The sequence below is a fragment of the Diabrotica undecimpunctata genome, chromosome 5 (genome assembly GCF_040954645.1).
Source record: "Diabrotica undecimpunctata isolate CICGRU chromosome 5, icDiaUnde3, whole genome shotgun sequence".
Taxonomy (NCBI): Eukaryota; Metazoa; Arthropoda; class Insecta; order Coleoptera; family Chrysomelidae; genus Diabrotica; species Diabrotica undecimpunctata.
This window is the reverse complement of record NC_092807.1, coordinates 85322331-85350148: the sequence shown is the minus strand read 5'-3', so window position 1 is coordinate 85350148 and position 27818 is coordinate 85322331. Positions and strand designations below refer to the sequence as shown.

Below are 27818 nucleotides of genomic sequence, written 5' to 3'. Positions count from 1 at the left end.
ATTGTGGCGTGCACGCTTTTTTATATGAAAAATACTATACTTCTTATGCTGTACAGTAGAGTGGACCATTGGCTGTCGAGTGTCTAGCGATAATCCAAAACAGTCGCAAATTCGTGAAATACGGTATATTTCAGACAGAAGCAAAATTGGGAAATATAAATTTAACGAAAAATTAAGGGAAACATGAAATTTAAAATTTTGTATTGCAGTAGGCTCTTTTAATTACAAGAATCTTTATAATTTATTAATTTTTATCTACTTATTTACTCTCTCATTAACCAGTTCGATAACAAAATACATGCAATATATCTGCGATATGTATGCATACATTTTAATTTGTTCAATAGTCTCTCAATTTTTTTACTTATATTGGTTAAATTAATTTTACACTTCAATTATAAAAATTACGATATTTTGTAGGTATTGGGCCGTAACTAACGTAGATTATATCCACACACGAAATAGCTACAGAATAGGAATTATGATAATAATAATATGGGCCATCGCATTGGTCGTTTCGCTTTCCCCTCAAATCCCCCAATTCAAAGATCCGGACTACCTGTTCAGAATAAACGAAAAAAAGCAGTGTTTAGTGTCGCAGGACGTCAAATATCAAATATTTGCTACCAGTTCCACGTTCTACGTTCCTTTGTTGATGATATTCATTTTATACTGGAAGATATTTCAAACTGCTAGGAAGAGGATTCGAAGGAGGAGAGAAATGAATTCACACAACACGGAAAAGCCGCACAAAATGAAATTAGGTAATGTATTTTAATTTTATTAAGCTTAATTTAAATAATTGACTTATAAAGAGAAATAATTTCCATTTTAAAAATTATTTCGATTTATTTTGTAGCGTACAACTGCAATCTCTTAATCTAGACTTAATATCAACAAATCAAAAATTTTAGCCTTAAAAAATTTTCTTTAAAAATTATAAGCTTCCCTAACTCTATAAGAGACACAAAGCCTTAAGAGAGTCATAGTTACGACCGCACCAGGGGGGTCTGAGCAGGCTCACCCCACAGTCCACAAAGTTCGACTGTCTTTTTTTATAAGACGAAACGGTCAACTTCAGTACTTTCAGCTTGCTAGAAAATCCGCCGTTCTGCCCCCGTGCCGGTTATGCGAGTTCCCAGACCCATCTTATTAGGGAATCGCTGGTTGGCCCTCCATTGGCTGTCAGTGGTTACAGATGATTATAGAGTAAAGCGATAACGAGAATGACCCAAATGCATTAGACCCATAACATCTAAACATCTTCTTCTTCTTTGAGTACCAAACCCAAATTAGGCATGGGTAGCTTCAAAACCAAAGCCGCCGTAGCTTAGCTTCTTCGACAAACCCACACATTGCAGTGAAAAATTTCGACATAAAAAACAACATAAAATAACATGGTTTTTTTCAGTTAGAAGAGGAGGTAACCAGATAGATTGTGTACTTATTTGAATAAAATGGCTGACTAACACAATGTTAGAATATACATACATGAGCGCTGATTTAGACCACATGTTAGTAATAGCAAAACTAAAAAAGAAAATAATAAGAACTAAAGCTTAATGAAACAAGAACATAATCTGAAATCTTGGCAAACTAAAAACTCACGCATTAACAACAAATCCGCAGAAGACATACCGAAAAAACTACAAACAGTCGAAACTGAAGATATAGAAATTTACTGAAACAACATAAACTTAGCTAAATGAAACAATAGAACGATGGTAAAACAATAAATCAAAAGGGTGGTTTAATGAAGAATGCAATGCCAAAAACATAAAGAAGAAACAAACAAACAAGATGAATAAAAATCTAAACAAATAAAAAAGTAAACGAATACAAAAGAAAAAAACAGAAAGCGGCAAGACGATACAAAATTATAGAATCGATTAACAGTAGCTGGAAGCTATATAATAAAATAGCAAAGACAACAAAACAGATTACGAATATATTAAAAAACAATGTAACAGCAATAAGTCTTATCAGAACAGCCAACGAGTAAAGACGTTAAATTCTAATTATTCGTTTACCTGCTTTTGCAAAGTTAAAAATGCGTTTTGTGAAAGTGTTTTATTTTAATGATAAACATTGGTAAGGTACCTTTATTTCAAATAATATTGAGAACTATATAAATAGGCCAGTATTTATGGCTCCAAATAATTAATATTTTGGCATCCAAAATATTAATTTTTACATCATGCCATCATCATCTACGTCAACTCAAACTAGTTATATACCAGACCAACAACCTGTGCAACCTAAAAGTTACTCTTCCGTTACCAGACAACCAACTACTAGTGTTTTACCATCAAGAAATCAAGCAATCGTATTTGATGCAATAGACAACACTATAATTGAAGATTACCTTCACAGTTTAAGCCTAATAATTCGACCAATCAACATTATGTTCTGTTCAAGGCTATCCAACAACAGAATATGCATTTACTTAGCTAATGAAAAATTGGTTGATGATTTTATTACCAACCACGAACAAATCAACATTAATCAACAATTCTTGCAAGCACGTCGACTAATCACCCCCAGCCAACGACTAGTACTTTCTAACGTATGTCCGTCCATTCCACACTTAATCTTGGAATCTGAATTGCAAGCACTTGGTGTAAAACTTTTGTCACCCCTATAATTTCTACGGATAGGGACTTCAAGTCCTGAATTCCAGCATATATTAAGCTTCAGGTGACAAACCTACATATCCCCTTTAACCAACCATACCTTACCCGATTCTTTTGTTATTACTCATGAGGAAACATCATATAGAATATACTTATCTTTAGATAGCCAGACTTGCCAAATATGCAAAAATACCAAGCACTTAGCAAAAGACTGTCCAGCAAAGGTATCTGTATCAGGCGACACAACTTCTATATCTCACAATATAGAAGTCGGTCAGAACCCTATTGATAATAGTAACAATCAGGTGACTAAAGAAGTAACTAGTACCATCCAACAAAATCAAACCGAACTGAAGGAACAAACTATGCAACATAAAACACCAAGTACAAAACTCCTAACTAATCAAATAGAAACAGATCCAGTACCACAAAAACGCACAGTTTCTGAGCGTTCTACACCGTCCCCAACTTCTTTATCAGAACACCTATTTGAATCCAAAAAAAACAAAGAGAAAAAGACTAAATTAAACCAAGAAAAGAAACCAACAAAGACGCTAGAGGAAATGCTGAAACCAACAGACGAATTATTTACCGACCAAAATTCCAATTATCCCTTTAACTACGAACAACTAATAGATTTCTTCGAAAACTGTACAGGATCTTCGGACCCACTAAGTATCGCAAAAATATATACCAATGAAATTTCTGAAGTCACAGATCTACTGACAAAAATTTACTCTAAACTAAATGACAAAAATTAAAAGTAGATGCACCCGAATTAGAAATAAAATTCTTCGACAAATTGATCCAAACTTCCATATCGAGGCAGACAGCGATACCTCTGTAGACACATACTAACATAATAATAGTATTCAGCAGTTTAATTCAATGGAATCTAAATGGGTATTACACCCATTTAGAAATGTTGCAAATATTAATCTCAAAATAGAGACCAATGATTCTATGTTTACAAGAAACTAATTTTAAAAGCAACACTGTACGTAAACTAAAAAACTTTAATTGTTTCTTTAAAAATCGACAACATGCTAAAATAGCCAGCGGAGGAGTAGCGATATACATAAGGAACGACATTGATAGTATAGAAATACCATTAAAAACAAACCTCGAGGCAATTGCAGTCAGAATCAAAGACGTAACTACCTTTTCCGTATGCAACATATACATTCCCCCCAACCAAGAACTTAACCATAACGAAATATCGGACCTCTTAGATCAAATACCTATTCCACGACTAATTGTCGGAGACTTCAACGCACATAACCCTTTATGGAGTTTAAAAAAATTTACGAGTCTCGGTAGAAAAATAGAATCCCTTCTGGAAAAATTTAACCTAAATCTACTTAATGATGGACAAGACACCCGTTTCGACATTAAATCGGGTGAAGATTCTGCTATTGACCTGTCTATATGTGAACCATCAATAACTCATATGCTTTCATGGGATGTATTACTGGAGCCATACGATAGTGATCACTACCCTATTATAATCCATAACGAAGAATCATCTACAGCTATACCTGAAGTAAAATGGAACTTGAAAAATGCTAACTGGAAGAAATTTCAAAACCACATCCAACACAACTTGCATGTCATAAACCAAAACAGTAATGTGAATGAAGAAGTAGATTTTATTACAAAACTGATAATAGATTCAGCAGATAAAAATATTGGAAAAATTAACTTCGCCAGTAAATTCCATCCAGTTCCTTGGTGGAACCAAGAATGCAAACAAGCAATTCAACAATCCAAGAAAGCGTTTAGTAAATTCAAATGACAGAAAAATGAACAAAACTCTTTAGAATTCAAACGACTACGAGCTATAGCCAGATATACTATCAAAAAAGCAAAGCGCGAATCTTGGATAACATACGTTTCAACAATTGACAGTTCTACTCCAATGACAACTGTATGGGAAAAAGTAAAAAGAATGTCTGGTACAAAATCACACAAGTCGATAAATCTGTTAGAGCAAAATAATGTAATATATAAATCTCAAAAGGAAATATCAAATATACTGGCATTAGGTTATGAAAAAAACTCAAGCGATGCACACTATTCACCAAATTTCTTAAAGAACAAAATAAATGAAGAAAAATCTACCATAGACTATAAAGATCAAAATAACAGCGAAATAAACTTTCCAATATCGATGGATGAATTAGAAACGGTAATGAAAAACTGTAAGAACGCGTGCCCTGGGCCAGATAATATACCCACTATTTTTCTAAAAAAACCTCACCTACCCATCTAAAGAATACTTACTCAGCATAATCAACCTAATTTTCTCGAAAAATGTATTTCCAGAATCCTGGAGAAATTCAATAATAATTCCTATTCCTAAACAAAGTAAATCAAAATCAGATCCCGAAACATATAGGCCAATATCTCTTACTTGTAGTATGTGCAAAATGTTAGAGAAAATAATAAATAACAGACTCATATGGTATCTGGAATCAAAGAAACTAATTATACCAGAACAAAGTGGCTTCCGAAAACGTCGTTCTACTGTAGACAACCTTATTGATGTAGAATCGGAAATACATGAGGCTTTCGCAATCAAACAACACTGTATTGGAATATTTTTCGACATTAGTAAAGCCTACGATTCAGTATGGAAATATTTAATTTTGAAAAAGCTCAGCGAATGGAAAATAAGAGGTAATATACTGAAATACATATCAAACTTATTAAAAAATAGACAATTTCAGGTCAGAGTAGACGGCGTATATTCCTCAACAAAAAATCAAGAAAATGGTATACCACAGGGCTCGAACCTTAGCACTACTCTGTTTCTTATAGCTATGAATTCTATTACCGGAAAAATTAAACATCCTGTAAAAGCTAGGCTATATGCAGACGATTTAGTTATACTTTGTAGAGGAAAGAACCTAACAACCATCCATAACCATGTCCAAAAAGCCATAAATCAAATTGAAAAATGGTCATTCACAAGTGGTCTTCAGTTCAATACCCTCAAAACCAAAGCAGTATTTTTTACGAAAAGTCACCAAATACAACCTAAGAACTTATATTTAAATGGAGAACAGCTTAAATATGTAGACGAAGTTAGATTTCTTGGTATGATCTTTGACCAAAAACTAACTTGGAAGAAACATTTAGAATATTTAAAAAAGACATGTCAGCCTAGAATAAATTTGTTACGATCACTCGCAAACAAAAAATGGGGCGCCGACTCTTCTACATTACTACATATCTACAAGGCTTTAGTACGCTCCAAACTGGACTACGGCTCAATTGTTTACAAATCCTCCAAAAAATCGTACTTAAAAACAATAGATGTTATTCAAAATACAGGCCTCCGAATTTCCTTAGGAGCACACTACACAAGTCCAATACAATCTCTATACTGGGAAACTGGAGAGATTCCACTCGCATTTAGAAGACAATATCTAAGTCTTTCTTATTCCGCAGCCGTATTGTCTAATCAAGATAATCCTGTTATACACAACGTATTTGCTGACCGCTTCAAAAGTTGTTTCCAAACTTCAAATTGAACTGATCACCCTTTCTATTACCGCCTACATACCTACTTGTTAACAATGGGTATCCATTTTCCAGACACCTACGATATCTCCTCAATTCTAACCCCTCCTCCTTGGACAATTAGACTTTCCTTTACTGACACCAGCTTATTGCGCCTAAACATATCAAAAACGCCAGCAAGTCAAATTAATCAAGAATTTCTAAAACTATTAAGCAAATATGGTAGCTGTTTCAAAGTTTACACCGATGCCTCCAAAAACGAAGACGAAACTGGGGCAGCAATCTACTCATCAGATTATACAGAAGCTTACAAATTATCTTCATACACAACAACGTTCTCAGCTGAACTGTATGCGATACTAAAAGCACTAGTTCTGATAGTTAACAAAAATAAAAAGAGAAATATCATCATAACAGATTCTCTCAGCTCAAGAATGGCATTAAACCAAGTCTACTGTAATCATCCACTACTCCTTTCATTAAAAAGGAACTAAAACATGCAGAAAATATGAACATAAAAATTAATTTTATATGGGTACCGTTTTATATGGGTAAACGCAGAAGAGAATACAAAAGTTTTTCACACCGATCTGAAAGCATTCATTAAAGAAAGGATTAATTCAATATAGCAGGATACATGGAAGAACTCCCCAACCAAGCTGTACGAAGTTGATAATAATCATAAAAAATTCCCAAAATTTAACAATAGAAGACAACAAGTAACCTTCACTCGCCTCCGGATTGGCCATACTCGGTTAACAAACGACTACCTATTAAAACATACTGATAAACCTGTGTGTGACATGTGTAAAAGTGTCTTAACGGTAAAACATTGTTTATTGCAGTGCCCCAAGTACGATGTGCAACGCAAAATGTATAACATACCATTAACATTAAACAGTGCTCTTGGAAAAGACAGTAATACTAAAAATATTTTCGCCTTTCTCAAAGACTGCAAGCTGATATCAAAAAATCTAATATTTTACCGTGTATAGATCTAGGTTTATTTCTATTTATGTATTGCTATAGTTAATATTCTATTGTTAAGTTCTAACTCTGTATTACAATCCATACACGCTAATAACCCTGCGTGGTTGATGCGTCATATAAGGAAAAAAAATGTAACCACAATAGAATAATAGTAAGACCTAAAATCAGTACAGAAAACTGGGAAAAGCATTTCTCTAACTTGTACAAAATTATAGAAGGAATATTGGGGAAGTAGAAATAGGATATGAAAACATATTTCTGTATTCTGTGTTCTCAAATATCAGTGTTTAGACCTATGGACTAAACTTAAAGGAAACCATATTTATAAACAGAATAAATTTAAAATACATTCCTTTATCTTACCGAGATATATCTTTCTACTTTTAAAAAAAATTCCAAATTTCACCTTAAACGAACTTAGTTTAAAAAAAAAACAAGCGACTTATTTAACTAAAATTGATTTTTGGAGAGGAATATCTAGTATGTCAACCTAATAGCATTCGATTCAGCAATAAATGATGCTGTTTTGATTTATCCTCAACATAAACAGGACATTCGATACAGTTCGGATATATGTACCATATATTAAATACTCTGAAAGGGCAGGTCCTTATTTTAGTGTTCAAAATAACTTTCTAATTGATAAACAAATAAATGTCGGAGTGAACGGAAACACATCGACTACTAGAACAGTCGATAACGATTTAAAAATGTACGAAAAACGAAAGAAAATCCCCTATTAAAAATATCGACTATGCAGAAAGATTTAGTGGTATATATTTTCACAATACACGCCAAGGTACTATAAAATCTCCGAGACAAATCGAAGCATAGTTTCATAAAAACAGGATTTATATTTATAAGTAATTTTAATGTTAGGAATAATGAACAGAATGCTGGAAGAAACTTTCAAGGCAGCCAAATCTCAACAAGTGCTGTAAAGATGTAAAGAAAAAGAATAGTGTCTATAATGTATCTCTGGCAACAAACAGTAAAACCATTATAGTTGTTACGGATTTTAGAGACATAGATCAAATATACTACACTTTAGAAATATTGACGTTGTATTAGTCTGGATGCCATACCAGATGGGAATAGAGGATACTATGAAAGTAGATCAACTAACGTTAAAAACTACTGGGTTTGACAAAAGTATAAGAAAATATGTATGTACATAAATTATACACCGACTATAAACAACTTATTACCCTAAACATAATACAGTTATGACAAGCAACATGGAAATGCATGTTTAAGCAAAATCAAAACAGTCAACTTTTTGAGGGTACCTTTCTAACATTTCCAGAAACAATACATATCATAAATATTAATACATATATTTATTAACCATCACATCTCTATTTAAATTGTTTTGTTCAAGTACCAGTAACACTTTTAATAATTGACGGTTTGCAATTCAGCAATCAAGAACAAATAACGAAATCCGTGATAATATTAAAAAAGCGTTTACCACGAATTTACAAAGTTTACTATACTTTCTAAAACATACAAAATTATTCAATTAACTATATACATATCCTACTACTAACCTACCTAAACTGATGAAATTATAATTGTATATGTACTTTATAATACTAAATTTGTGATTTATTTATTGTATTTATGTAATTCCGTTAATACCTCATCAACGATATATTCGGTTTTTTGTGTTTAAATAATTAAAGTTATTTTATTTGTATACTGTGGTAAATAAAATGTTACCTGCTTCCAGAAACTAGTAACAACGGCCAAGTACACAAAAGTTTTCTTACTAAAAGAAAATTTTTAAGATTAAAGAAGGATCCCGACAAAAAGTCCGCAGCGGCAGAAGCTTTGGTTAATTCCTTAATGACTATGGAAGGTCAATCTACAACGACTACAATAGAATTAATGGATGATACAGATGATAAAGGTAAACTTAATTTATATGTTTAATTAAATATTATGCATATATATATATATATATATATATATATATATATATATATATATATATATATATATATATATATATATATATATATATATATATATATATATATATATATATATATATATATATATATATATATATATATATATATATATTATATATATATATATATATATATATATATATATATATATATATACAGTCAATTCTCAAAACTCTTACATAAGGTCTTATTCAAATCCCAAATAAACTAAACTAAAAAAACAATTTGATCAGGCAAACGTCGAAACTTAATTTCATGAAATATTGGAATGACCAGTCAAACTACAATCAGGTATTAAAATGTCATAAGTTGTCAGATTAGGCTTGATAAAATGTTATTTTTTAATTTTATTGTTTATTATTTTTATGTTGTAATTAAAATAAAAATATTAATAGTCTTTATTCTCATATTGTGAGGCATTACGACATTTAGAATAGTATTCGACAGAGGAAGAATTTTTCTGTATTAATCTCTGATGATTGAAATGAAACAGAAAAACACTGGGTGCAGTTCTGTTAAAAGAAATTTGTTATCATTAATACGTAGCTTTTTACGTAAATATAGACTGTTTAATTAGAAGTTTTTAAGTAAGTAAGAAGATAATATTGTAGGAAGTCAAATTGATCACATGTAATGGCGTCATCAAGTTCACTATTGTGTTATTCGTTATGCGCCATATTCGGCCGAAAAGACGAAGTGGGGAAGGTACATTCGTCAATTATATGCTTTATTCGCATGTATAAGTAAATACCCGAATAGCACATATTATGCCTATCCGTCCACTTGTCGATTTTTTAACATACTTCAAAGGACATGAATAAGCCAAATCCACGCTGAATGTATGTGTCGACTGCCCACACTTCGCTCGCATTGGTGGCTGTCTCGCTATTATCTTAACCTAAATTTATTGTAATTATCGTTATTTTTAAACCATTAATTTGATAAATTTATTTGTTTATATACAACTATCATACCTTCACACGCATAATGCAAATATTTGGCATGTTTGGCCCGCCCGCACAAGTGTGGACTAGAATATTTGTTATTTGCTGACAAATAATAAATATTTGGGCGAATGTAGCGAAGCTGCATAACAATTAACATAGCGAAGTGTGGTGCCGCTATAACAGTATTAATAATACTGTATGGAATTTTAACCGGGGAGAACCTTTCGGACAGGTTCCTGCACCATATGCTTCTTTAACCCTTTTTTAAGTAGCTAGTGTCGATACACACACTAGCCCAGGGGGACCGATAGCTTAAAGTGCGCTCCGAAGCCCGGTGATCGGCAAACATAATTTTTAGAAATGAAAATGTCGTTGTTGGTACCGAGATTTGAACTCTTGCGCTCTGGCTTAGCAAGCTGCTGAGCTAAGGCCGTTCACTATATAACAGTAAATAAACGATTTAAAATCTGTGTTAATTTAGCTAAGACCTACACAGGTACAGATATTTGATATGACCATATTCTACTTTCTTTTATTGCACGTGCACTCAAAGTAAGGTATTCCAAAAAATTAAGAGCAAGTCGTAACAAATTGGTCTGACAAATACTAACTACATAAATCATTTTTGAAAACACAAGAAAATTGGAACAAATAAAAAGGGGACTGATTACAAAAGCTCAAGCAAATCTGCAGACAAGAAACAGTAAAACAGGAGTGACTAACACAAGACATTTTCAGATAGATAGATAGATAAATAATAAAAATACAAAAACAAAGAAAAATTTGCTGCAGAAGTCCTGTCTTAAAGATGGAGCAATAAAATGACAGCTTGCATTCTTGCTTGCAAGAAACTGAAAGAACCAACGGTAAAAGTAGAATTTTCATGCCAAATATTTTTCGAATATACAGTGCTAGATTATTAAATGAAATTAATAAGTACTGAACAGAAAGGAAATATTACAATATAATTATTACTTAAAACTCATAAAAGAGTCTACTAAGATTTAACACCTAAAAGAGTCAAGGCAAACTTGGATAAGCAAAGAAAGGCCTGACAAGATAACTATAAGATTATTACAGCTATTAGATAACCAGAGTGTAGCAATTATCACCTCCTTTTTTATAATATATACAATAATGGAGAATTGCCAGATAACTGGCTAGAATGAATATTTGTTACTACATATTCGCAAAAATATTACCTATTTCAGGTAATTTTTAGTTGGAAGAACCTTGTCATTAATGGCTATTAGGAAACCCTCTGTCTTCAGAAACATTTTTCTTGATTTTAACCAATAGTTTGACGCTGTATTGTCTACATATTCTTGGCTAATCTCATTGAATTTCCTCAGTTTAAGCGGATAAGACGAAGATATGGCTGATTTAGATGCCTTCATCATCATCATCAGTTGGTGCTACAGACTTCGTGAGCCCTGACCTGCCTCAAAACATTCTTTCATCCTACTTCTACCCTATCGAGTGCGTGTTTTCTCCATCCCCTTGCTCCAATCTCCCTTAAATAGTCCTGCAAATCGTCCAGATTTTAGGTCGTGCCCTTCTTCCTCCTCCGACCGGCCTATTTAACCTAACATAACTTAACATGGTTATTTAAGAAGAATCACTTTCATTAATCCGCATAACGTAGCCGTTATCGGCGATATCTGCATCACCAAGAAGTTTATACAAGTTCGAAATTACATCACCTTCTTCACAGACCCTGTTTGTTAACTCTGCCATATATGGTCCTCAATACTTTCTTTCAAAGATTCGTAGTAGCTCTTTATCTCGGGTCGTCATTGGCCATGTTTCCAATCCGTAGTTGAGCACTGGGCATATTATCGTTTTAAAAAGTTTGCACTTTGTTGGTCTGGACATATTTTTTGCCCTTAGTTGAGGACCTAGGCCAAAATTACAGAAGTTGGCCACATATATTCTTTTTTTTATTTCTTTTGATGTGTTGGTTTTAGTGCTATTTAGTTTTTTTTGTCGGTCAGATAGCCAAGCGGGCTAGGCAGCCGATTCTCATTCTATTCAGTGTTGAATGTTTCAGAGGATGTGGGTTCGAGCCCCAGCTCGGTGTACAGAAAAATAAAAAAGGCTAGCGCAGCCTGGCCTAGCTTTAAAATCCTAGATGAATCTGCGGCTTAGACTAGAATATGCTGGTGTCTGATCGGCCTATGGTGGAGCAGTACGGCAAGAGATAAGGGCTTGCGTCTCGGTAATACTCCTCCATAGATCCCTACCGGAAAGGCGTGGCGCCTAAATACCGGTATATTTATATATATATATATATATATATATATATATATATATATATATATATATATATATATATATATATATATATATATATGTGTGTGTGTGTGTGTGTGTGTGTGTGTGTGTGTGTGAGTTGTTTTTGCAGTTAACCAGTGACCCTAAGTAGCAGAACTCTTCCACCGTTTCTATGGTTTCATATTGCACTTCTGAGTTATTTTGTTGCATTCTTGATATACCCGGCATATATTCAGTTTCCTGAGAGTTAATCAGAAGTCCGATGTTTTCTGCGGCATTTTTAATACGTGTAAAAACTTCAACTGCTTCATTTCGGGTTCTTCCAATGATCACGATATCATCAGTATATGCCATTATTTTTATACTACTGGTATTATATTGTACCCGTTAAATTTATTCCCGAATTTTTCATAACTTTTTCTAATGCTAGATTAAACAGCGTGCATGATAGCCCATCTCCCTGGTGTAGTCCTCTGTTAGTTGTAAATGGTTTCTAAAGATTCCCTTGTACTCTCACTTTACATTCAACTTTTCTTATTCTCATTTTAATTAATTATATCAATCCTTTTGATATTTCAACTTCGAGCATAGCCGAATATAATTAGAGTCTGTCAACAGTATCGTAGCCTTAATAACTACAAAGATGTAATGGCCGTTTATATCATACTTCGTTGTTTTTTTCTAATATTTGTCTAATGGATGATATGTGATCAATGGTAGATATGTTTTTCAAAAAGCCTCTTTAGTATGATCCTATTGTATTGTCAGTATACTGTACCAATCGTTCGTTAAGTATCAATGCCGAATTAAGAACGGAAATCTCTCTAAAGTGGGAATAGTCAAGCAAGTTTCCCTTTTTGTGTATATGGCATATAACTCCAGTATTCCAATCTTCTGGTAAAGCCTGTTCTTGCCATACCTGTGTTAATAGTCTGTGAAAGAGAGGGTTTGTGCTGGTAGGTTATCTGCTTCGGGTGAATTGTTTCGGGCTAGAGACTGAATTGCTTTATTAATTCCTTCCAAAGTTGGTAGCTAAGTTTCCTTCTGTTATAGTTCTACATTATCTTTACCTTTAGCTCTACTTTCTCCACTAAGTAGCATTATAAAGTGTTCCTGCCACCTTTTCAGTACTTTTACTTTGCCATTCAGAAGGATTCCATTATAAGCCTTGACTTGTGCTTGAAAACTTTTCTTTTTGTGTTAACCTGTTTGTAAAATTTTCTATGATCATATTCTCTATTTAGTTTTTTCAGTTCTTTAAACTCTTTATTGATTTTTTGCCACTTTTTCTGCTTTTGTTTTTGTTTTTCCTCTCTTCTCTTTAATAGATATTCTTCAACATTGCCCCTAGTCCTTTTGTTGATTATTTTCAGATACGCATCATTTGTCTCTTTGGTTACTCGTTTAGATTTAGTTGTCTTACTCTTGGTATAAACTAAGAAGTTAGTTCGGTTTTTATTTGTTTATGGTCAATTTTCCGCGCCTTCTCTACTCCGAGGTATTTGTATATATCATTTTCACTTATTCTATCGATGTTTTGGTCATCTTGTACATCGAAACCTCCGGGGTATACCTTTTCTCTGACTATATTAAGAACACAGCTCTTGTCTATTTCGAAGTGCATACTGATATTATTTGAGAATGTTTCCACAGTTTTTAGCATCTGATCCAGGTGGTTTAGAGTTAAAGCCATTAATTTCAAATAATTCATATACAGCAGATGATTGCCACAACAGTATTGTTATTTTTGATGCTAAAACCTGAGTCAGTGGACTTAAGTAGCTAAGATAGTGGATTCATTGCTAACAAAACCAAAGTGGACTTAACAAGTCTCTCTGGACAAGATCCCGGTTAATTAGGATATCTTAAGTTTCGACATTATTTTCACCATATATTTGAAGGTGAATTTTAGTAGTTCAGTCCATTATTATATGCTTTAAAAAGATCACTATATTATCATCGACTTTATGCATTTTTAATATATCTATAAGTCATTTATGCCGTACTGAATAAAAGGCCTTCTTCCAGTCAATGAAGGCAGTAAATTGGTTCCTTTTTTGTTGTACGCCTAGTTAGAAATGACTTAATTGGGGTATTGATCGACAACTACCTCTTGGTTATGAATCTCCCGTTCTACTTCACTTCTGATGATATCGCGTCTAGTCTCTGGGATAAGAATATTTCTAATAATTACTTGGTATTGATCTGCTATGCGTTGTTCAGATACTTGAATATCTGGGTACTCCCTACAAAATTCGGCATACTGTTGTTGTCGATAGCCGATAGTTTCTTGACGGAGGTTTGTCACCTTATGCGCTTCCTTGCGTCCGGCTTGATTGGGCGCCTGCTGATGTTTAATGCGCAGCACCTTCAGCAAGTGGGGCTCTTGTTGTTGTTTGACTAACTTGTGGTTTTTCTTGTTGTTAGGATATAGCTAACTGTATGACAAAGGCCCGCCTCCTCAACACCGTGCCACCGACGACGTTCATCATGAAGTCACGTCCAGCGCCAGCTCTAGACGTTTCCTGGCGTTCACTAGGCAACGACTCTAAATATTCATGGATGTAGATTTTAAACCTACTGCTTGGTTTCAGTTTTTGTTTCGCGGCAGGATATCTGCTACCCTCTGGGTATCAGTGCTAAAACTACCCAGAGAGCATCTCCCATTCACAGGGGAGGGCGCTTGATAGAACTAATAAAAAACTCCCACGGGATATTACACTTATTATCATGGTACTATTGGAAATTAAGACATAGATTTTGCAGCTTAAAGTCCCTAACAACTCTTTTTCGTGTTCTTATATGTTTGCCTCCAGTTATACCGTATAAGCTCTAAAATTATTTCTATGCTTTTTAACATTATTCGCTCCATATTCTATATTTTAGTGTTTATCTTAGAAGATATACATATCTACTGATTTTTTTTCTTTAAAATGTTTGCAATAATCGTACGTATTATTATCTCCAATTTGTTTTAATGTAAATTACTTTTGTTTCAGAGAAATCTATGTTGGCTCCAGATGCATCCAAAAATCTAACTTTAGCACTAACAGAAGCTCAAAAGTCTACACCAGAGACTCCTAAAATTCAAAGCACCTTTCAACAGCAAGAAACTACAGCATTTACTATTTCAAAACCTCTAGACAACCAAAATAATATTTACCAAGAAAGGACAAATAACGGTTCAGCCGGTGAGCAAAGTACAGTCGTCAGCCGAGCCGGAACACTCAGCAAAGAACCTCCAACTTGTCCCGCATCTGTCGACAAGCTCCTGCCGTCCAAAAAGGAAAAGAAGGAGAGTTTAGAAGCAAAAAGGGAAAGAAAAGCAGCTAAAACTCTAGCAATAATAACCGGAGCCTTTGTTATGTGCTGGTTGCCCTTCTTCATATTAGCTCTCCTTTTGCCTTTATGCGGGGACTCCTGCAACATTAGTGGCTACATCATGAGCTTTGCTTTGTGGCTGGGATACTTTAATTCTACGCTTAATCCAGTCATCTACACCATCTTTAGTCCAGAGTTTCGGCAAGCATTCAAGAGGATTTTGTGCGGGGGACACAGGGGACCACGGACTTATAGATCGGGTAAAATGAGATAAAATAAAAAGATTTTCGTGTGTGGACCTAGCGGGGAAAAATATTGGGTTTTGGTATACCCGTAATATTATTTGTATCAGAAAAATATGTTTTTTGGTTAATAGTTATGCATTTACAAATGGATAAAAAAGAAGTTTTTATTTTTTGTAATACATTTATTATACTTATACAAAATGTTTCATTGCGTATTTTTAAATATAATGTGTGATTGTATAAAGACTTTGTTGTAATTGACATACATTCGGTTTCGGGTAGTTAAAGAAAAACTTGTTTATTATTTAGCTGTAAAATTAAATTCGATTTTGGGTAATTCTAATTTATAACAAAAATTTTAGTGTAAAGGTATTAAGATTCAAATGACCAACTAAACCACGTATTTTAGAAAATATAAAAACTATTCAAATTATACATATGAACGAGGTAAATGAAATTCCCGAGATATTGAACCTGACTACGTATTAGATGAAATAAAAAGTAGTGGTTAAATTATTCGATAAAATTGAAAGATCTGAGGAAAAATCCGGTAATGTAAGTCCTTGCGAACTTAACACAGGATATCAAACAACTTAAAATGAATCAAAAATAATTAAAATTGGAACAAAAGTAATTTAAAGATAAACCTACTACAATAAAAAGTAAATATGGAAATGAAAAAATAAATCAAATCAGTAAATAAAAAATAAACAGTCTTTAGCTAGAAAAAAGGAAAAAAATTTGTAGGGAGGACCGGAGCTATTCGTTGCAGTTTGGATATTTTTAAATGTATGCTTTCGCGTGTTTAATTTAAAAACAACTAATTAAGATTAATAAATACATTTTTATCTTAGTTAGGATTTGGCAGCATCAAAATTTATTAGTCAATATTAAGACTTTGAAAAACATTTTTTTCTTTACCGTGATACATTGTGCGGCAAACTTACCCTGCTTCGGAAAAAGTTGTCGCAGTGTCGGTGCAAGTTGCTACAATTTTTTTTTTTTTTTATTTAATAGATTAATTTTAAGCTTTTTTATTTTTTAAATTTCAAGTTATTTGTCGTTATGTATTACTAATTACCCTCCTCATTTAAACAATTAATACATAAAAAATCACTGTTATTGCTCTTCCCCACGATCTTCTTTGATAGGTGTATCAGATAGTATTGCCGCTTGGCGACATCTTCTACCTACTTTTAATATTTTTCGTGGACTTGTTTGGAGAAGGGGTGTCGATTTAAAAGGAGTAACCTTTTCATGTGTAATTTCTGATTAACTTTCTCTCATACTCTCAGTTGAAGTTCCTGGCCGATCTTCGTACTGGATGACATTTTCAGGAGGCGCTTTTTTATCTAACCGTGCTATTCTGGTCTCTTTATTTTTGTCTAAATTACTACTTTGTGGGTCAAGACGATTTGTGAAATATGATGACAAACTGTTTTTCTGAAAATATAACTCTATCAAAATGATAAATTCCAATCACCATAAAACATGCTGTAATATTTTTAGGAGTAATAGCTAGAGGCAATGTAGTTGCAACAATACCAGGGATGTCATAAATTGACATGGTTGTGCCAATATGATTTGTAATCCAGAAATTACAGGCCGAGTTGACATATTTTTTAAGAGGTCCATAAACCGATCTGTCCAATATATGTGAGCAGTGTCGAAGAAATGACAACACTGTCACGTCATTTTATTTAAGGAAATCTAAAGCAGCAGTAGACAGGTGAGAGTCATTGTAGAATGGGTTTTTCCGGGGAACACTTAACGTGCTTAACAAAATGTTTACACTATTCTAAAAAATAAGCTGCTGTTATCCACCCCGAAGAATATTCATTTCCAATACTTCCTGAAGGAGCCATAACATAATATGTTGTCTGAAATTCACCCAAGGAAATATGAAATATGTAGGTAGGAATGCTACATCCTAAAGCTGAAACTGCAACGGTCCAAATAACCAGTGTTCCTCTTTTTTGGAAGGTAATTCATCCAATGTGTTTAAATCCCCCTCTAACTATAATTTTGTCCGGTTTTTAAACTGTAGTAATTCCAGTTTCGTCGATATTATATATGTCTTGTGATCCAATTTGAAGATGATTTAAACCTGTCCTCAGGTTTTCAAACAATTTTTCGTATTAATTTTATTAAAGCTCTTGCCAAACTTGTGGCTTCTCGTGTTCGTATCGATAATGTTGTGTGCTAATTCAAAAAACAAGTGAACCAATCTTTGTTAGCCATTTTCTTCTCATCCCATGGAGGCGGATATTTTGTTTTTAGGGCTACGGCATACCCGTAAGTAAAAGCTCTTACCTGTTTTGATCTTGAACAGTAGTAAATATCGGCAGTATTAAGAAAATTAAAAGCTAACTGGGTTTCTTGTCCGTTATTGAACACCTGAAATGAATTAACTTGCGTAAAAATTAAGACGTATATACAAAAAGATATTTCTTATCTATCGTGGTTTATAATAACGCCATATTGTTGACATCTCGGTAAATTCCATTAAATTATGTTGACTTAATTTTAGTAAAAATCTTCTTAAACTACTCTCCGGAATATTAAAGTCTCGTGCTGCGCCTCTAAATAATCTATTTTCTATTTTTACAGTTTCACCGCTCTCGATTTTTATTTTATCTATTTTTACTCGAACACCCTGCACTTCGCCCTGTTGCTCTGCCATAACTCTCTATAAAGTTGCAGCCGCTCTTTAGGATCACGTAGGCATATCTAACATCATTGCCAAATATAATATTTAGAAGAAAAAGCTACTGCGGCGACTTACTTCTGCGGCAACAAGCTACGGTCTCCCTTACCTATAAGGGATGTCAAACAAATTAGCTTTGGACAATAATATGTTGTTCCGATAACGAAGCGGGCCAGGCAGGCGAAGAAAACTAATCTCACTGTAAATGTTCTAGTATGTAAAGATTGATGGTTAAAACCTCCCCGGATTTCTTTCTAAGCAAAAAATTTTAAATATTTAGCGTATCGTTAATTCATATCTACCTGTTGTGCTGTTCAGTAATATCTTCACTAAGTGAAACAATTAAAAAAATGGGATATCTTCTTCAAGAAAGAACTGAAATTATTTTTATTTATTGGAAGATGGACACTGTGCACGTGGGGTGGCCCTTCTGAAGATTAAATGAAAAAGATCCAAATTTAAGTTACAAGTTCTTTATTCATTCTATGGAGAAGTTGTTCGAAACGGATTCGGTGATTATTAAAAAAAGAAATAACCGGTATTAAGGTAGTACTAAACGAAAAAGTTCAAACTTTTTAGTAAATTTGTTCACGGGAAATGTGACGGGAGACACAGTTCTAAAAATGCATAAGGTTTATAGTGGTTATTTTGATAGAAGTAATACAGTTTGGTAATATCAGGTCTGATCAAATCAAGTTGATACCTAATATTCTGTCGAATATTCATTTCAATAACAAATGGTAATTATTTTAATGGAAATAAAGATAAACAACATTTTTACTATTAGAGTAATGAAAACTTATAAATTGTTCGAAAACAGTATACACAATATATACAAAAAGTTAATGTGAGGATTGGAATTTTCGAAAATGTGATTTTTGGTACTTTATTTATTTAAAAAAAAACTTGACAGACGATCTGTATCTTACTATGCTTGAAGAGACTACTAATCCTCTCAGAATTGTCGACATAGAAACTCCAATTGATGTAAAAGGTAATTTGCTTCTACGGGACGATCTTTTACTTATTTTTCTCCTTCAGTCTAATAGTGGTTAAACGAGAGATTTCCGAAAAGATAGACATATTTTATATAAAAATAGATGGAAATATGTAGATGATTATTTTGAAAATATTTTAAATTTGTTGCTTATGATAAATAACTTGTTGATATTAATGAACGTAAAATATTAATTACACCCGCAAGTCGTTCAATTTCCAGCGAAATTTTCCAAAATATTAGAACGGAATTCGAAGACAAACTTCGTATTGCTTATTATTATTAATATATATGTAAATGTATATTTAACTAATAAATATTAATGTAGTGCCTAAGCACTTTTGTTTTTGATTGCTTTGTTTTTGCTAAGAAGTTATTTTTATAAAAGCAAAATATCTAAAATAATGAAAAATTAATCACTGAAAGTCTCCACCTCTAAAACATATTCTATTTGTCTATCTTTTTTTATGGTATTTATATAATAAATATTTGAAGTCTGGAATGTTTGAAATTATCTCTCTGCATAAATGGATATGGTATAAAGTTACAGTTATAAATTCGTGCCACCTACTATGGTATATTAGTAGGAGATGGTTAGGAAGATCACACTTTACTATTACTTTCAATGTTGTCAATATTTGGTGAATATATTTGATGTAATTGTTATTAACCAATCAAAATACATTTTTCTGAGACAAGATAATATATTTTAATATAGAAAACCCAATATCCCTTATAATATAGTAACTAACTTATCATCGTACGTGCATAGTTAAGATATACATAGATATAGTAGGTTAAGAACCAATAAATTTATTAAAACCAACTAGAGAATACAGTTTAAATATAAAAAAACTATTACTTTTATTGGTATTATCCTAGTTAAGATAAAGTCCACAATGGAGCAAAGATCTTTAAATTGTGTTTTTAAAATATTGTACAGTCACAACCATATCTTCTAAAATAAGAATGAACTTTATTATTAAGATTTAATCAAGTTATACTCCTAGGTAATTGAGCGAACTTTTAAAGAACGTTTTAAAAATTTTATCAGATCATAATATTTACTTTGGGTTGATCTCAATATTTTTAGACCGGTGGAAAATGAAACATAAACATGCTTTGGAATTTTATTTGGGATTGATATGAGATAATGTTATTAATATATTTAGCATTTAAAAAAATATCAAGTTTTCTATAATCTACTCATGATACCGTACTGATTCTCGACAAGAACAGACTGCATGAAACATATTTTATCACAGACAAAGTAATACCAAAATTAATATGCTAGAAAGTTGCAAAAGGAATAACTCAAGTGTAATGCTTACATTAAGTAAAAAAAGTTAATCAAATATGTAGATCAAAATTAGTTCTATTCACATAAGAATAGAGACAAACTAATTGACTTACTATTTCTGTTGGCAATAAGCCACAATTTTACTTTTCAATAAGTTTATGTAATGTTTCGATTTCCACTTTTGAAGTCGTTCTTAAAATACAAAACATTAAGAAATTTAACCAAAGTTGTTTTTGTTACTTATTAAAATCTAATTCATTCTTACTGACAATTTAGACATATATTATACATTTTAAAGTAGATGACTTTAAAATGATATTGTCAATATTATTTTAAAGAATTGTGTTTCTGGGAGGACTTTACTAGTCATAGAACATAGTCTATTCGATTACATTAAATAACTTTAACTTAAGAATACCCGTCAGAAAAATCATAGGTAGCACGTGGATTGACTTTCAAAAGACAACCACATGCAATGATAACATTCTCCTGTTAGTGTTCACACAGGAAATAGGAGAATTTTACTGTCTGAATTTTCAGTAAGAATAAGTCAGATACAATTAAAGCATTAGAAGAATTTTTTTACCAAGTAACAAAAACAAAATTTGTTTTTGTTACTTTTGTTTTGTTTTTGTTATTCCTAACAAAAATAGTAAATTGCATTTAGATGTCTCAAGAAAATGTTAGTGGCCATACTAAGGAATATTTTTTTTATCTTAAAGAAAATAAATAAGAAATACACTATATATTAACATACGATATCCAATGTACTTAGCTACATAAGGAAATTTAAATTTTCACTTTATCTCGGTAATCCTTTTAGATACATATTTTTTACCCTAACCCTACCAAATGGTCACTTTGTCCTGTGAAGTGGGACAAACTGTCCATGAGATGTAAAATACAAAATTTAATCTGAATTTTTATACTAAATGAAAGTGTATTTTCAAAATAAAAACATTATTGCGAGCGTAGAAAAACAAAGTTTCAAGCAGAGTTTATTTACAAACGTCACAAATAAAGTCATTGTCTTCTTCTTCACACCCAGCACAAGCTTCATGTGCCCATCATAAATAACCCGAACACTTTATCCAACCTTTATTTTCCCTTGACTTGGAATATAAGTCCAAACAGAAAAGGCAATTAGTATCACTCACGTCACTGTTCGAGTCATTAAATACAGCACGCTTCGCTGATTTTGATTTCGTTTTCTGCTTTCCTTTAAATTTTTCTTTGCCTCCTTCATTCCTCTTATTACTCTGCTTTCCTTTTTTGAGTTCCATCTTTATTTTTTAAGCCTTTCCCTTTCTTCTTTCTCTGCTTTTGCGGCTACTAGTTCCATCTTGAAAGGGCTTGAGGTCAAAACTGCAGCTGTTCCTTTTTTTCGCTTATTTTCTCGTTTGATAATATTTGCTTTAGGGATTGAAACAATATCCTGTGGGCTTACAGCAAAAATATAGTGCCCCTTGCCTTTGGAGTGGCTGATTAAATCACATGAAGTACTGAAATAAGACAGTGGACTGGGCTGGAATGTTGAAGTACTTGGCTTTTGGATCTCCAGATCCTACCGTGACATTTTGTCTGTGGTCATTGAAAAACATATGAACTGAAGCATTGGTTGCAGAGGTGGCTGGTCGGAAATTTATTTCTCCAGAAGGCGGGTTCTCTTTACTTGCAAGTGATGTCAAAAAACGCATTTAAGTAGGTACCAGTACCAACCTGTTTATATTTTTTGTTTACAATATTTAAGAAATTTCTATTAAGAGATAAAAATCAGCCAACGGCCTAAATATTGAGAAACACCCAAAATTTATTTATAACCTAGTGAGGTATGTTACTATTTAGAACAAATATTTATTGTTCTAACGCTACAAAGTCTTTCCATTAGTAGTGCAGAATTATGTATATATAACGCAGCGTTTTCTGTAGTGTTTTAATGTTGGTTGTTGTTATTACTGCTGTTGTGTATTAGCTAGGTATTAGGTAGTAAATAATAAATTTAATAAGATATGTTTAGTTTATATATATATATATATATATATATATATATATATATATATAATTCGTGTATGACTTCGCAATGCTGTACTATTCGTCATTCAGCTTATAGAATCCTTTAAAGTAATTCAATGCTAATTCGACTTAAAACACAGTCCTTTTCCTATTGGTACATTAAGCTACCGAATCAGTTCTAAAATTTAATGTTCTAATGGCTTTCAGTGTTACGTTACCCTTTAAGCGTTATTTTTAGTGTTGAAAACAGGAAAAGCACAGGAGGCTATGTGCGGAGTATTAGTGGACTAAAGGAGTTACTTAACCTTGTGATTTAATAAAAACCACTGCAAAGGGTTCGATAAATATACTGGCGCTTTATTATTATGAAGAAGTCAGTCGCCGCTTAGCCAAAAATTCTGCGAATTTTAAAATTGAAGTAGAAAAATATTATGTTAACTGTCTGGACTGCTGAAGTGAATTTAGAACAATAGAAGGGGTTAAAATACAACGGGTATAAGTACTAATTCCAATATATTGAATAAACTGCCTTTAAACTTATTTGGCTACAGTAAAATCTACATTTAAAAAACTTTACAATTTCGATAAAGAAGGTAAATATAAGACGAATTATATATTCCGTCATTAGTAGTTTCAAAATTTAAAGCTTTTTTCCATAAAAAATGCATTATTTCAGCATTAGTCACAGGTGGAAAGAAAATATCTATAGGCTATTATATATTTTATTCACATAGTAACACATACATTCTCATAATCAGAGTTAATTATGGCACTATCATCCGTATCATTGTCTGAATCCGATTCATGCGCTACCCTGGAAGTTGAAGCTGTCACATTATCGGACTTTCGAGTTGTAGACTCTCTTGCTTTTGTCTCTTTCTTTTTTTTGGTCCTTATGAGGCAGATCCCTGTAAAACTAATGATAGACGGGGGGTATATAGTCTAGTAATGTTTGGAGATCCTTCCACTTTGCTGTGGTAATCATTATCTCGTCGGTATTTGTGGACAATATGTTCTCTAATTTAAGGGAAAGTCGACCTCTTGGTAAAACGGATACCCATTTAGAAAACGGAAAGTCCTCTTGAATAGTATGTTTAAATTGAAATGAAAATATTGCTGCATTTTAAGAATATTTAAAATGGTTTTTCTATTCTAAATGGTATCTCTCTAAAATATATGGGTTTTTTTTTCACATCTAGTTTTATATCGTTTATTAGAATATTAAATTTTTGGAATGTAAAAAACATTTTTGTTGAGTCATTTTATGCACAACAAAACTCCTTGCAGATGATTTTATAACGGAAGTCCAATGTTGTGGGATAAATACTTGTGTATTTTTTCTTTTGGCTTGTTTAATAAGAGCAAATGCACGATCACATTTCATATACGTGTGCCCAGTATAAGTGAGTAGCTTGAACAAGAAACATGAACAACTTGCTTATGTATTTATTTTTATTTTGCCCTCCACAGGAATCGCTGTAGGCAATAAGTTTTGTTACGGTTGGTGGTAGTGACTTGATGAACTGCAGAAGACACAATCCTATTGCCTGTGACCTTCTTGAAGCAATATTTTTAGACCACGTAAACCTATGAGCTTTGTTGTGCAACAAATCTTAAACACAAAAATTATATGTCCACAACTGCCTCAAATAAAACACCTTAGATGCCCTGCTGTGATCAGCGGAGTGGGTAAAGTTTGTGGCAGATCAAAACATACAACTAAGGTATTTGCTAAAGATATGCAGGCATATATGTATATTTTTTGTTTCACAGGCTAGCTTAGCTTTACGGTGGTGGACAAATAGTTAAACCTTAGTTTCAGTGACATTGCTTTGATCTGTTGAGTGTTTAATAATATTTTGGTACTAATCACATCTGGAACAGGTATCAGAATGTGGTTTATGAAATCGTAAATTGAAATGATTATTGAATACATATTTGTAATAAGATAACTTGACTGGGGTCCTATTATCTTCAACGCAGATCTCTATGTATAGATTATACATACCCTGTACGTTTAACTCTGAAGAAAAATACCTTGAAGCGGCGTTGTGTTTCCTAGAACAGTGACTTCTGTATCTCGGAAATTTGTTGATGTGATCAGTAATCAATTTTGTGTCGTTTTCACTGATCTTTCTGTTACTCGGTCCTTTACCTCTTCTATCTGATTAAACTATTCCAAGGTCAGTGGTTTTTTGCATGCAAATGTAAATGTTTTGTTTGAAATGTCAAACGTTTTTAAAAAATATGGCTTGCACACTCGTTCTTGCAGCAAAAAAATTTGTGTACTAAAACCGTTGCTTAAGTTTCTGTTCATTTTTCTTTTTGCAACACTTACTTTTTTATACACGACGACAAGAATGATGTCTGATGGTCGTACGATGGCAGTTTATAAAACGCATTAAATAATTGGTGTCTTTTAGTTTGAGATATATTTTCTGTACATTTATAACGACATTGATGTGGATACGCGACTAAAGATTTGGCCTTATGTAATTTCATTTTACGGCACACATACTCTTTCCCGTGCATTCGTAGATTTTGTCGTTTTTAATTTTCCATGAGGATTCGTGCTTTTGTCGTTTTTTTAGAAGATAGACTACTTACGGATGATACTGCCTCATTTTTATAGAGTTGGCTTCATTGCTATAACTCCTTCCACTATCAGTACCTACTGCTCCCAGAAGGGTGGTACGAGTCATCTTCGTCGATTTTGTAAGGATCTGGGAACAAAAATAAACATAACCTCACAAACTTAGGAAAAATAAAATGTGAATAGTGTACTATTGTTTAAAATTAACAAAAAACTTACCTTCATCGCTTTCTATTGTTATGATTTGTCAGTAGTAAATAATATTTATTAGTTGAAATGTATTAGTTTACCTTTAGCTAATTAACAAATGAACACAACAACAATAATACAAAAATATTGTATTAAAAGTAAGGTATATTATAAAGACAACCCATGCTGATTAGGTAAGAATACAAAGAGTACAAGTAACACTTACATCCGTTGTATTCTAACGATATTTACAATTATATTTACATACTTTTTCTAGTACCCAAAAGGTGGTAGGAGTTCCAAGATGCACTTGGATCCTATGTATTCCAATAAATAAGTGAATCTAGTTTTCAGAAGTACATATATCTCATTTTATAAAAAAAAGGTACTTGTACCCTTTGCATTTTAACCCCTTCAATACTTTTATATCCAAAAAAATTAAAATTAGATTGCAGTGATGAAAGCTTCCATTGCAATGACATTTTAATTACGACATCATAACCGTAAACCAAGACGACTTGATACTGATAATAATCTTTAGATTTATTTATATTTTTTTATAAACAATTATTTTTAACATTTTTCTGATTTGCTTTGCTCTTTAAATATCTCTCTTAGAACTTTGACGTACAAAATTTAAATTTTATTGCAACTACAACAAGTCCCAACCAAATTTTTTTAACGTCTTGACTCGAAGTCATGGACGAAAATAATATACTTTTGGGTCTCCTCATAAATTTCTTTGCGCAGTCCTCTTTCAAAGGTGACGAATTGCTGTGTTAAGTGTAGATGTTGAGAATGTGCATATATTATGGAGTTAAATTTTATTGATAGAAGTTGTATTATCTAAAAAAAATGGGAGTGCGACAATGGGAATTACTGGCAGAGGACCGACAAACATGGAAGGCAATAGTAAACGAGGCAAAGACTCACGAATCACGAAGAGTAGCGCCATTGATGATGATGATGATGATGATGAAGTTGTATTATATATATATATATATATATATATATATATATATATATATATATATATATATATATATATATATATATACTCTACTATGAAAAGACGAAAACTTGAGTACTTAGGACATGTGATGAGAGGGCAAAAATAATGTGGGAATAAAATGTGGGAAGATGAAGGATATCCTGGCTTAAGAACTTAAGGGAATGGTTTGAATGCAGTAGTGCAGAACTTTTAGAGCTGCAGTCAACATAGCCATGATGATTTCCGACCTTCGATAGAAGATGGAACTTAAAGAAGAAGAAGGAAAGTTGTCACTCCCTCTTTTGCGCGGTCGTATGATACTTCTTCTTCCGATTGGTGACTTATCTTTTGCTGTTTTGACGACGCGGGTCTCCTCCATTCTGCTTATGTGGTTATTCCATTTTTTTTTATTTTGTGTCCATTCGTTTATACACTGTGCATTATATTGTCTTCTAATGTCTTCACTTCTCTTTCGATATATCAGCGTATTTTCTGTAATTCTTCTTTCATCTCTGCTGTTTCCAGTATCCTTTGCGTGGTGGCTGTGTCGGGTCTTGTTTCTGAGCCATATGTCTTTATTGGTCTTACACTGTCTTTATAAATTCTTGATTTCGTCTTAGGGTTATTGTGTCTGTTTCGCCATATAGTGTTATTAAGCCATCCTTTCAGTCTATTTGCTTTTTGTACTTGATCTCTCACTTTTTTGTCCAGGTCTCCATAGCTAGACAGTATAATTCTAAGGTATTGTATTTCCATTACTTGTTCAATACTGATGCCATCAATTTCTTTTTTACATCTGGTTGGTTCTTTGCTGACTACTATTGTTTTAGTTTTCTGAGATGAGGTTGTCACATTAAATTCTTTTACTCTTATATTAAATCTGTGAACCAGTCTTTGCAGACGATCTTCATCTTGTAGTATCAATATTGCGTCGTCTGCGTAACAGAGTATTTTGATTTCTTTGTTTTCCGTTTTGTATCCTCTTCCTTTTTTAACGGTTTTGATGATTTCATCCATGATCAAATTAAAGAGCATAGGGCTCAACGAACCCCTTTATCTTATTCCGCTGCCTATTTCTATAGGTTCTGTAAGTTGTCCATCTATTCTGACTTTCATT

At 32.7% G+C, this 27818-nt stretch overlaps 1 protein-coding gene across 2 annotated transcripts in view; it reads left to right on the top strand.

Annotated features, from left to right (window-relative positions):
- The window catches only part of LOC140441434 (5-hydroxytryptamine receptor-like), a 2088213-nt gene extending 2065317 nt beyond the window's left edge, over positions 1-22896 (top strand). For both annotated transcript variants that reach the window (XM_072532163.1, XM_072532164.1), the window contains 3 exons: positions 421-764; positions 8881-9060; positions 15345-22896. In XM_072532163.1, coding sequence (XP_072388264.1) covers positions 421-764; positions 8881-9060; positions 15345-15940 — 1120 coding nt within the window. In that variant the 3' untranslated portion in view covers positions 15941-22896. The remainder of the gene's footprint in view (positions 1-420; positions 765-8880; positions 9061-15344) is intronic.
- The last annotated feature ends 4922 nt before the right edge of the window (positions 22897-27818 follow it).